This window comes from Diceros bicornis, chromosome 34 (genome assembly GCF_020826845.1).
Source record: "Diceros bicornis minor isolate mBicDic1 chromosome 34, mDicBic1.mat.cur, whole genome shotgun sequence".
In the NCBI taxonomy this organism is placed as follows: domain Eukaryota; kingdom Metazoa; phylum Chordata; class Mammalia; order Perissodactyla; family Rhinocerotidae; genus Diceros; species Diceros bicornis.
In genome coordinates, this window is record NC_080773.1 from 24,781,245 (window position 1) to 24,794,799 (window position 13,555).

The 13,555-nt window shown below is 42.3% G+C and overlaps 1 protein-coding gene across 1 annotated transcript in view; it reads right to left on the bottom strand.

Moving 5' to 3' along the window:
- Window positions 1-13,555, bottom strand: part of LOC131397152 (orphan sodium- and chloride-dependent neurotransmitter transporter NTT5-like) — a 56,825-nt gene that overhangs the window by 39,236 nt on the left and 4,034 nt on the right. The window contains 1 exon segment of the mRNA XM_058529853.1: window positions 7,484-7,689. Coding sequence (XP_058385836.1) covers window positions 7,484-7,635 — 152 coding nt within the window. The 5' untranslated portion in view covers window positions 7,636-7,689.

Consider the following 13,555-nt stretch of genomic DNA (forward strand, 5'->3'; position numbering starts at 1 on the left):
CATCAAAACACCCCAAAAGGAGAAGAGAAAGAAAAACTATAGAATGGAAGAAGATATCTGCAACCTACATAACAACAAATGACTAACATTCAAAAGATATAAAGAACACCTACAAATCAGGAAGAAAAAGACAGACAATCCAGCAGGAAAATGGGCAAGAGGCTTGAAAGGCACTTCACAAAAGGCCAATAAATATTTTAACAAGTGTTCTATTTCATTAATAATCAGAGAAAGGCAATTAAAATAAAAATGAAATACCATTGCACACCCACCAGATTGGAAAAAATGTTTAAGTCTAATAATACCATGTGTTGATAAGACATAGAGCAATCAGGAAATCTCATCTTCAATTAACGGTAGTGTAAATTGTTATAACTACTTTGGAGAACAAGTTGGTATTACTAGTAAAATTGAATACACAAATACCCTATGACCCAATAATTTCCACTACTGGGTATACTCCCTAGAGAAACCTTCACTTGCACAACAGAATACAGTAATAATGACAATAATGATAACCAACACATTGTGCTTACCTTTTGTCAGCCACTGTTCTAAGTGCTTTACAGTTTGAAATTACATTACTCCTCACAACAACACTATCAAGTAGGTACTACTGTTGTTTCCATTTTACAAAGGCGAAAAAACTGAAACACAAAGAAGTTACACAATTTTCCCAAGGTTACACCGCTAATGAGCGGTAGAGTTAGGATTTAACACAGTCTGGTTTCAGAAACAGAGCTCTTAGCCAACTACATTATTCCCCTGCTCACAAGAATGTTCTCAGCAACATTACTGATAATGGTCATAAAGTGGGAAAATAAAAATGTCCATCGACAATAAAATAAAGTCTAGAATATTCAAATAAAAGAATACTGTGCAGGGCCAGCCCTGTGGCTTAGCGGTTGGGTGCGTGCGCTCCACTGCTGGCGGCCTGGGTTCGGATCCCGGGCGCGCACTGCTTCTCCGGCCATGCTGGGGCCGCGTCCCACGTACAGCAACTGGAAGGATGTGCAGCTGTGACATACAACTATCTGCTGGGGCTTTGGGGGGAAAAAATAAATAAATAAAATCTTTAAAAAAAAAAAAAAGAATACTGTGCATATGTGAGGAAAATAAACTACAGCCACACTCAACAATACAAATTAATCGCACAATGTTGAGCAAAAGCAGCACGACATAAAATATTCCAGACAGAATGAGTCCATATTTCTAAGTTCAAAAGGAAGCAAAATTAATCTATATAGTTTAGGGATGCATGTACATGGTAAAAGTATAAAAAAAAGCAAGGAAATGATTATCACAAAAGTCAGACTAGAAGTTACCTCTAAAAGGGAGGAAGGTAAGAGAAAGAAACTAAAAGACCAATGGTGAACTGACAACAGGAGATGTTCTAGATTCACGGTAATGTTCTGTTTCTTGATCTGAGCGGCAGTTACACAGATAAGCTTTATAATTATTCATTTAAAACTCTGTGTATATGTCCCATGCACTTTTGTGAATGCATATTCTATTTCACAATTTAGAATGTTAAAAATAAAAAATAAAGAAAAAGAAGTTATGGCCAGAGAATTAGGAGAAACGCTGGAAGAAAACGCTGTCACAAAAGCTCAAGATAGACAAAGTAACCAAGAGCCTCAGTTTTATCAACACAAAATCAAATAAGATAAACTCTAAAAAGCGTCCACAGTGATTTCTTTCTTTTGGGTTTTGCTTTCCTGTTGGGGAAGCTGGTGGTGTAAGAATAAACAGAAATCTTAATTCAATTCGTTCAAAAGTTAACCAAGTTGAGCCAGCTGGAGACATTTGTCTCATAGTTGGCAGCTTACCTAGGAAGCACAGATCTTCACTACTTCTAGATATTTTTCCAGCAGCTGAAGTGTAACATACCTCAAAACAACAAGGAGTACTTCTGATTCTCATAACTCAGGCTGTGAACACTGACCCTGACTCTGTGTTCCACTAAAAACAGGAAAATTGTATTCAAGAAAAATATATATCCACCTTTCTTGAACACGTTGAAAGAGTGTATTCCTTAAAACGAGGTTTCTGGTCAATTAGTAAATTTGATCCTTCAGTGAGAGGACTGAGTTTTGGCAACCTGAGATTCTGCAATCTGGCCACCTGTGACACCTAGAAAGCCCCTTGGACCCCTGGCAGACCCTTCCTCCCAGGCTCGGGAGGCCCCGGTGGTGACCCAACGTTTGAGACCCCCCTATATCGTCATTCCAGCAACTGCTCTCCCAGGCCCATGCCCTGTGGGGGGATGCTCAGGGTCCCCCAGAAATGCCTGTTCCTCCCAGTCTACCTCCCTCCTTGGAACTATAACCTCCAAAAAGGGAAGGAGGGAGCTGTCCAGGTTCCTCAAGGAGCAGGACATAACTGTTAGTCCCTAACAGGCCGGGGATGGGGCTGGACCCGGCTTCCGCTGTCTGGGAGCCTGAACCATGGGTTTCCCCGGCGGGCAGGGACTGATGGCCGAGTCTCCCGAAGGCTGGGCCTCGGGACTGACTCCAAGCCAGATTAGGAGGGTCAAGGGGCTGAAGCCAGTTTCCTAGGTCCTAGGGGACGAAAAAAGAGGGCCCTCTCAGGCCTATTTAATCCCTCAGCCCCACAGAGCCCAGGAGGCTCCCGGCAGGTGGCCTGTTACCCCTCGGGGGAGTCCAGGGACCTCAGGCCCCGGGAGTGACGCCTAGCCTCACACACCTCAGGTCTACGAGTTTCTGGGTTCTCTGGAGCCAAGTCACCCTCACCCTAGCCTCAGGGGGCCTGGGCTCTTCAGTCTGGTCAGTCAGGCGAAAATGAGGGTGAAAAAGCCTCAACTGAGAAGCCTAGCGACCATCTCAGTTCCCTTCAGGCCTCGTCGGGCCCGCTCACGCGACGCTCCTCGCTCTGTCTGAAGGGTCGCCTTTCCCGCTGTTCCTCTGCGCATGCGCAGCTGCTCCCCACGCGCGCCCTCTACCGATTTAGCGGATGATTCCGCCACTCCGCCCGCGCCGCGTCAGCTTCATCCCTACACGCACGCGCACACATGCACCCCAGAGCACGCCCTCCGCCCGCGCATGCGCCGCTGCTTCTCTCGCTTCCCGCTTTGGACCAGGAGCCCAAGCCCGTTTCCGGTCCCGTTTCTCCCCTCCACTGCTCCTGCTAGGCTCTTAGCCGTGGGCTTCGTCTGGAGCATGCGCTTTGCTTCCACAGCCCCAAGGAAGGTGGCGGTGAGGATGATGTGGGAGGCTTGGTCTTCCCATTCGTTCCTTCTTGCCTTCAAACCTTTGACACTTACTTAAGGCTCCCCTACTACTAGCCAAACCTTAAATATGTGTCCAACAAGACAGACAGGAACCTTGCCTTCAGAGAGCTGAGAAATCTACTGGAATTGCAGACAAGAATCAAAAACCCAGATGAAGATTTACTTAGGTCAGTGGGTCTCAAACTTTTCTGTCTCAGGACTGCTTTTATACTCTTAAAAATTAAGGACCCCAATAATTTATGTGGGCTATATTTATGTAAGTTGTGCGTTTATGTGAATTATATCTATAAATATTAAAACTGAGAAATTTCTAAGATGTATATTATCATCAGAAATCCATGTGTCAACATAAATAACGTTTTTTAAAATAACTATAATTTCCACACCAAAAATAATTTAGTGAGAAGAGTGTTTTACATTTTTGCAAATTTCTTTAATGCCCAGCTTAATAGAAGACAGTTGGATTCTCATTTCTGTTTCTGCACTGGGTCTGTCAAAATAGCTCATGTCCTGTAGCTTCTGGAAAACATTGCTGTTCACTCAAGAGAAAATGAGAGTGAAAAGGCAAATAACATCCTAATTTTATTATGAAATTATGAAAATAATTTTCACTTCATGGACTCCTGAAAGTGTCTCAGGAACCTCTAAGGGTCCCTGGGCCACATGTTGAGAACCACAGGCTTAGATACTTACCACTGAACAGAGAGATGTAAAGGAAAATGTCTAGGTGCTGTAAGAATGCATCACAATCTGTGGAAATCATTCCATCCTTCAACACATAGACCTAATTTGGAGGGAGGAGTTCTCTGAGGAAGTAATATTGAACCTGAGGCTTGAAGGATGATTTACTAGTGAAAAATGAGGTGTAAGCATCTCAGGCCTGGAGACTATGCAAAGGCGCTGAGGCAGGAAAATCTGTGAATTCAAGTCACTTGGAAAAAGGTCAGTCGATAAATATGTATTGAACGATGTGCCGCACACTGCCCTAGACACTCGGGATACTGTTATGAAAAAGATTTTATAGTCTAGTGGCAAAAAAACAGTAAACACACAAACAAATAAGAATTTCCAAAAGTGAGAGTGCCATTAAGAAAACAAAAGAGGGGCCAGCCCAGTGGCGTAGTGGTTAAGTTCACACTCCGTTTCAATGGCCCGGGGTTCCCGGGTTGGGGTCCTGGGCATGGAACTACACGCCACTCATCAAGCCATGCTGTGGTGGCGTGCCACATAAAAAATAGAGGATGATTGGCACAGATGTTAGCTCAGGGACAATCTTCCTCAAGCAAAAAGAGGAAGATTGGCAACATATGTTAGCTCAGGGCCAATCTTCCTCACCAATAAAGAAAAAAGAAAACAAAAGAGAGTGTTATGAGGGGACAAGGCAGAGAGCTATAGACAGAGTAGTCAAGAAAGACCTCTCAGAGGAAGTGAGAAGAGTCTTGAAGGAGATGAGGAAGGGAGCCGTGAACAACATGGGAAAGAGCATTCTAGGCAGAGAGAACAGCAATGGCAAAGACCTAGAGGCAGATGTGTACTTGACAGGTTCTTGAAACAGCATGGAAGACAGTATGACTGGGTCCCAGTGATTGAGCGATAGGGCGGTAGTAGATGGGATCAGAGAAGTAGCAGGGGCCAGAGTGTTGTGTGGAGGCCCTTGTAGGTCATGGTAGGAAGTTGGGGTTTTTTTCCTGAGCAAGATGAAAAGCTATTAGAGGATTTTCAGTCAAGAAGTGACTTATGTTTTAACAGGAGGATCCCTCTAGCTTCTGGGCAGACAATAGGATGTCTGGGCTAAGGGCAGCTTCTGGTGGCTCCAGGCATTCCCTGGCTTGTCTGCATAACTCCAATCTCTGCCTCTGTCTTCAAGTGGCCTTCTCTTCTAGGAGTGTCTCTCTTCTGGGTGCCTCTTATAAGGACACTTGACATTAGATTTAGGGCCCACTCCAATAATCAAGGATAATCTCATCTTGAAATCCTTAATTACATCTGCAAAGACCCTTTCTCCAAATAAAGTCACATTCACAAGTTCTGGGGGTTAGGACAAGGACATACCTTTTGGGGAGCCACCATTTAGCCCACTACAGTAGGTCTGGGATGGGGACCGAGAATATGCATTTCTAACAAGTTCCCAGGTGACACTGATGCTGCCCTTGCAGGGACCACAACCACTGGTGTAGAGAGGTCAAGTAAGAGGGGGACCAAGGATTGACTGCATGGATATCATTGGTGACTTGGACAAAAGTGGTTTTGGTTGATGAGTCAGGATAAAAGCCTTACTGGAGTAGAGTCAAGGGAGACTTGGAAGAGAGGAAGAAGAAGATGTGAACATAGACAACTTTTTAATGGATTTTATTATCAAGAGGAAGAAATGGGACGAAAGTGTAGAAGGATGTGTGGTCAAGGAATGAGCTTTTAAGATGGAAGAAATAATAGCACGTTTGTATGCTAGTAGGAAAGAGTTGGTAGAGAAGGGGAACTTGGTGATTCAGAGGAAAGAGGAAACAAATCATAGGAGGGATGTCCTTAAGGAGGAGGCAAGAAAAGATGGAATAGAGCATCAGGTGCATTGGTTTCCCTTAGAGCTGGGTGGTCCAAGATGGTAGCCACTCACCACATGTGGCTTCTGAGCACTCAAAATGTGGTGAGTCCAAATTGATATATGCTGTTAGTGTAAAATACACACTGGATTTCAAAGACTCAATACAAAAAGAATGTAAAAGATCTCATTAATACTTTTTATATTGATTACATGTTAATATTTTAGATATGTTGGATTAAATAAAACATACTATTAAAAATAATGTTTCTTTTCTTTAGTATTTATACTCATATTATCTGTAATAACCCAAAACTGGAAACAACCAAAATGTACATCAACAGTTGAATGGATAAACTGTGGTATATTCAGACAATGGAATACTGCAGAATGGTGAGAATGTAAGAACTATTGCTACTTATTCCATTGATGAATCTCCCAAACATAATGTTGAAAAAAATTAAGTCCAACAGAAAAGAATACTTACTCGATGGCTCTATTTGCATAATTAAAAACAGGCCAAACCAAAGTATAGTGTTATAAGTCAAGAGGAAGGGGCTCGGGGCTGGCCCCGGGGCTTAGCGGTTAAGTGCGTGTGCTCCGCTACTGGCAGCCCGGGTTCGGATCCCGGGCGCGCACTGACGCACCACTTGTCCGGCCATGCTGAGGCCGCGTCCCACATACAGCAACCAGAAGGATGTGCAACTATGACATACAACTATCTACTGGGGCTTTGGGGAGAAAAAAGAAGGAGGATTGGCAATAGATGTTAGCTCAGAGCCGGTCTTCCTCAGCAAAAAGAGGAGGATTAGCATGGATGTTAGCTCAGGGCTGATCTTCCTCACAAAAAAAAAAAAAAAAGAGGAAGGGGCTAGTGATTTGCAAGGGAGTAAACAGTTTCTGGGTTGATGCTAATGTTGATCTTAGTTACATGGATATTTACTGTGTGATAATTCACTGAGCTGTACATTGTGTTTTGTGAACATTACTATATGTGTCATCTTTCACAATAAAAAAAGGTAAAAAATAACATTATGCACTCAAAACTACTAAAAGAAAATTTGACAGCACTGGAGTTTATCACAGATCTGAATTTTGATGCTGACTAAAACGTAGTTACAGGTATTCTACCCATAGCAGTCAGGACTATTAAAGCTAGTTGCTTTAACACACAACCCTAAAATATTAGTAGCTTAATGCAATATTTTCATACTTATATAAAGTCCAAAAGGCTCTCCTCCAAGGAGAAACCAGGGACCTAAGCTCCTTTATCTCTTGGCTCTCCATCCCTGAGTCCTCCAATGACTTCTCAGCTTCTAGGCAGCCAATAAGTGAAGGGAGAGAGACAAGGTAAAAACTGTACAGGACATGTTATGGCCAAGTCCAGAAGTGGCCTATATCACTCTGCACCCACCCTATTGGCCCAAGACTAGTCACGTGGCCTCAATCTCACTGGAAGGAGGCCTGGGAAATGTAGTCTTTCTGTGTGCCTAGGAAAGAGGAAAGAAGAAACCAAGTTGGTGAGTATCTAGTGAATCTCTGCCACCTACCCCTGGACCTCCAGTTACTCATGTACTCATCTCTCAGGAAGGGATTGGTGGGTGGAATAGGGGGAGATTGGTGTATTAGTTTCTTGTGATTGCAATAACAAATTATTACAAACTTGGTAGCTTAAAACAATGGAAATTTATTCTCACACAGTTCTGGAGGCCAGAAGTCCAAAATCAAGGTGTTGGCAGGGCTGCACTCCCCATGGAGGCTCTAGGGGAGAATCAGATCTTTGCTCTTCGAGCTTATGTTGGCTCCAGGACTGCTTTGGCTTGTGGCTGCATAACTCCAATCTCTGCATCTCTCTTCAAATGGCATTCTCCTCTTCTCTCTGTGTCTTTTCCTCTGTGTGTCTCTTATAAAACAGGACACATCATTAAATTTAGGGCCTACTCACATAATCTAGGTTGCTTTCCTCCTGAGATCCTTAACTTAATTACATCTGCAGAAACCCTTTTTCCAAATAAGGTCACATTCAGATTCCAGAACATGGATGCACCTTTTGGGGGGTCAACATTCAACCCACTACAATCAGTTCAGAGGCAATTATAATTATTTGTGTGGAAAATGATGAGATCCTGGATTAGGATGGTGGCATTGGAGTTGGAGAGAAGTGGATGGATTTGAAATGTATTTTAGTAGTAGAGCATAGAGGACTTCATAATGGCTTAGAAGTGGGAGCTGAGGGATGAGGGGTGGTGAGTTGGTGTCCTAACTGAGATTTGGACATAGGGCTGTGTAACTCAGGTCTTGGTTTCAAAAAAACTCCTCTGGGGCCATGAGGGGAATAGGCTGGAGGGGAGAGACTAAGGCCAGAGAGGAGCCTGAGGTCTGGGTCCAGGTGGGAGAGCACAAGTCCTGAGCCATCCTGAGCCATAAGGACAGAGATGAGGGGACAGAGTAGAGAATCAGGAGGCAGGAGGAACTGGCTTAGAGACTGATGGGCTGTATGGTAAAGAGGGAATAAGGATGTCACCCAGGGGTTGGCCCACCCAGGAAGAAAGAATCGTGAACTTGAAGACAGATCTCTTGATATTATCCAGTCAGAGGATAAAAAAGAAATAAGAATGAAAAAGAGTGAATTCAGGGGCCGGCCCGGTGGTGCAGCGGTTAAGTGCGTGCGCTCTGCTTTGGCAGCCCGGGGTTTGAGGGTTCAGATCCCAGGCGCGCACCAACGCACTGCTTGTCAAGCCATGCTGTGGCGGCATTCCATATCAAGTAGAGGAAGATGGGCACAGATGTTAGCCCAGGGCCACTCTTCCTCAGCAAAAGAGAGGAGGATTGGCATCGGATGTTAGCTCAGGGCTGATCTTCCTCAGAAAAAAAAAAAAAGAGTGAATTCAATTTGCTAGTATTTTGTTGAGGTTTTTTGTATCTGTGTTCTAACCTTACACCACAAGGAACTAGAAAAAGAAGAAGAAACTAAATCTAAAAGTAGCAGAAGAAAGAAAATAATAATTATTAGAGCAGAAATAAATGAAATAGAGACTAGGAAGACAATGTAAAAATCAATGAAATGAAGAGTTGCTTTTTTGGAAAGATAAACAAAATTGACAAACCTTTGGCAAAACTAAGAAAAAAGATAAAATGACTCAAATTAATAAAATCATAAATGAAAAACGAGACATAACAACTGATACCACAGAAATATAAAGGATCATAAGAGACTACTATGAACAATTATATGCCAACAAATTAGATAACTTAGAAGAAATGGATAAATTCCTAGAAACATACAACTTACCAAGACTGAATCACGAAGTAAATCTGAAGATACCAATAATGAGCAAGGAGATTGAATCAGTAATTAAAAATCCCCCAACAAATAAAAGCCCAGGACCAGATGATTTTACTGGTGAATTCTACTAAACATTTAATGAAGAATTAATATTAATCCTTCTCAAACTCTTCCCAAAATTTGAAGAGAAAGGAACACTTCCAAACTCATTTTATAAGGCCATCATTACCTTGATACCAAAGCCAGACAAGGACACAGCAAGAAAAGAAAAATTACAGGCCAATATCCCTGATGAACATAGATGCAAAAATCCTCAACAAAATATTAGCAAACTGAATTCAACAGCACATTAAAAGGATCATACACCATGATCAGGCGAGATTTATCCCTGGGATGCAAGTATGGTTCAGCATAGGCAAACTAACACATGAGTATACCACACTGATAGAATGAATGGTAAAAACCATATGATCATTTCAATAGATGCAGAAAAAGCATTTGACAAAATTCAACAGCCTTTCATGACAAAAATTCTCAACAAATTAGGTATAAAAGGAATGTGCCTCAACATAATAAAGACCACATATGACAAGCCCAAAGCTAACACCATACTCAATGGTCAAAATTTAAAAGCCTTTCCTCTATGATCAGGAACAATACAAAAATGCCCACTCTCACCACTTCTATTCAACATAGTTCTGGAAGTCCTAGCCACAGCAATCAGACAAGAAAAAGAAATAAAAGTTATCGAAATCAGAAAGGAAGAAAATTATCAGCTTGCAGACAACATGATCTTATATAAAACACCCTAATGACTCCACCAAAAAACTGTTAGAACTAATAAATGAATTCAGTAAAATTGCAGGATACAAGATCAACATACAAAACTCAGTTGCATTTCTATACACTAACAACAAACTATCTGAAAGAGAAATTAAGAAAGCTATCCTATTTATAATAGCATCAAAAACAATAAAATACTTAGGAATACATTTAACCAAAGAGGTAAAAAATCTGTACACTGAAAACTATTAGACATTGATGAAAGAAATTGAAGAAGACACAAGTAGAAAGATATGGTCTTGGATTAGAAGGATTAATATTGTGAAAATGTCCATACTACCCCAAGCAATCTACAGATTCAATGAAATCCCCTATCAAGATTCTAATGGTGTTTTTCACAGAAATAGAAAAAATTATCCTAAAATTTGTATGGAAATACAAAAGATCCTGAATAGCCAAAACAATTTTGAGAAAGAAGAACAAAGTTGGAAGCATCACACTTCCTGATTTCAAACTATATTACAAAGTTATAGTAATCAAAACAATAGGGTACTGGCATAAAAACAGGCATATAGATCAGTGAAACAGAATAGAGAGCCCAGAAATATACTCACACAAATACGGTCAATTCATTTTTGACACATGTGCGAAGAACAATACTGGGGAAAGGATAGTCTCTTCAATAAATGGTGCTGGGAAAACTGGACAGCCACATGCAAAAGAATGAAACTGAACCACTATCGTATACCACTCACAAAAATTAACTTGAAGTGGATTAAAGACTTAAATGTAAGACCTGAAACTGTAAAACTCCTAGAAGAAAATATAGGGAAACTGCTCCTTGTGTTTTGCCAAGTTGGTCTTGGCAATAACTTATTGGATAAGATAACAAAAAACACAAGAAACAAAAGCTAAAATAAACAAGTGGGATTACATCAAACAAAAGAGCTTCTGCACAACAAAGGAAACAATTAATAAATTGAAAGGCAACCTAAGAAATGAGAGAAAATATTTGCAAAGCATATATCTGATAGGAGGTTAATATCCAAAATATATAAAGAACTCATACAACTCAACAGCAAAAAAGCAAATAATCTCATTAAGAAATAGACCAGAAGAGACATTTTTCTAAAGAAGATATACAAATGGCCAATAGGTACATGAAAACATGCTCAACATCACTAATCATGAGGGAAATGCAAATCAAAACCACAATGAGATACCATCTCACACCTGTTAGGATGCCTATTATCAAAAAGACAAGAGAACAAGTATTGGAGAGGGCGTGGAGAAAAGGGAACCTTGTGCACTGTTGGTAGGAATGTAAATTGGTGCAGCCACTATGGAAAACAGTATGGAAGATCCTGAAAAAATTAAAAATAGAATTACCATATGAGGGCCGGCCCCGTGGCTTAGCGGTTAAGTGCGCGCGCTCCGCTACTGGCGGCCGGGGGTTCGGATCCCGGGCGCGCACCGACACACCGCTTGTCCGGCCATGCTGAGGCCGCGACCCACATACAGCAGCTAGAAGGATGTTAACTATGACATACAACTATCTACTGGGGCTTTGGGGAAAAAAAAAAAGGAGGAGGACTGGCAATAGATGTTAGCTCAGAGCCGGTCTTCCTCAGCAAAAAGAGGAGGATTAGCACGGATGTTAGCTCAGGGCTGATCTTCCTCCCCCCCCCAAAAAAAAAATAGAATTACCATATAATCCAGCAATCCCACTCCCACGTATATATCCAAAGTAAATGAAATCAGTATTTGGAAGAGATATCTGCACTCTCATGTTCATTGCAGCATTATTCACAATAGCCAAGACATGGAAACAGCCTAAATGTCCTTCAATAGATGAATGGATCAAGAAAATGTGGTATAGGGGCCGGCCCGGTGGCATAGTAGTTGAGTTCTCATGCTCCGCTTCCGCAGCCTGAGGTTCGCAGTTTCGGATCCCTGGTGCAGACCTACACGCCACTCATAAAGCCATGCTGTGGTGGCGTCCCACATGCAAAATAGAGGCCTGGCACAGATGTTAGCTCAGCGACAATCTTCCTCAAGCAAAAAGAGGAAGATTGGCAACAGATGTTAGCTCAGGGCCAATCTTCCTCAACAAAAAAAAAGAAAGAAAGAAAGAAAATGTGGTATATATACACAACAGAATATTATTCAGCCATAAAAAAGAAGGAAATCCTGCCATTTGCAACAACATGGATGAACCTGGAGGGCATGATGCTAAGTGAAATAAGTCAGAAAGAGAAAGACAAATACTGTATGGTATTACTTATATGTGGAATCTAAAAAAAAAAAAAAAAAAGCCAATTTCATAGAAACAGAGAGTAGAATGGCAGTTGCCAGGGTCTGGGGAGTGGAGGAAATGGAGAGATGTAGGTTAAGGGGTACAAACTTTCAGTTATAAGAATAAGAAGTTCTGAGGATGTAAGGTACAGCATGGTGACTATAGTTAATAATACAGTATTGTGTACTTAAAGTTGCTAAGAGTAGATCTTAAGCATTCTCACCCCCAAAAAAAAAAAAAGAGTTAACTATGTGAAATGATGAATGTGTTAAATATCTCAAGCTTGGTAATCATTCCACAATGTATATGTATATCAAATCATGTTGTACACTTTAAATATAGACAATTATACTTGTCAACCATTCCTCAATCAAGTTGGGGAAAAAAAGGAAAGCCCAGAGTCAAAAATTGGAATACTATTAATATGAATTGATTTTTGATGACATTAATAAGAAAATTAATTGCATTAGGAGCCTTTAAAAAAAAAGAAAATAGTGGATGAGACTTCTCAGAAGAGAGGATGCTGGGCTGGCCCCGTGGCTTAGTGGTTGAGTGCACGTGCTCCGCTGCTGGCGGCCCGGGTTCGGATCCCGGGCGCACACCAACGCACCGCTTCTCTGGGCATGCTGAGGCCGCGTCCCACATACAGCAACTAGAAGGATGTGCAGCTATGACGTACAACTATCTATTGGGGCTTTGGGGGAAAAAAATAAATAAATAAATAAAATTGAAAAAAAAAAAAGAGAGGATGCTAAGAGAGGCTGGTTTTCCAGGGCCTGGGTGAATGTCAGGATGGTAGGAACATCCCTGACATTGCAAATCTGTGAGGAATTTGGGACAAGAGTGGGGAGCCTGTGGGGCCTCAGGGGAGACTTCAGAAGCTGCTGGGTGTGCAGCTCAGGCCTGGAGACAATTAGGTACTGCAAACCTGGATCTAACTGCCAAAGTCCCAGGCTCGATCCTGGCTCCTCCTTTTGGGGCCCCACTGCAGAGGCAGGAAGTACTGCCCGAGGCTTAGCTTCCGCTCTGGGTGTTTTGGTACCACCCAGTCGCCCTCCTCACTCCCAGGGACCTTCCCATTTGGGGCCTGCAGCACTTTCACTTCCCCCAGGTGCCCAGCCCCTGCCCCAGCACGTGGGAGCGCCATGATCGACACTTGTCGCCAAGAACAGGATGCAGACTCCGAGAGAGAGGGGCCATGACAAGGGGGAAGAAGGGGCTAGATAAACAGAGAAAGCACAGGCATGCAGAGAGAAGGGGCCAGAAACCCAGAGAGGGAGAGGATAGAGACCCCCGGGGGTGGGAGGGACACAGAGACCCAGAGAGAGGAGAACAGAGACCCAGAGGGAAAGAGAGGACTAACAACCCAGAGAAAAGGGAACAGAGACCCAGAGAGGGGAGGAG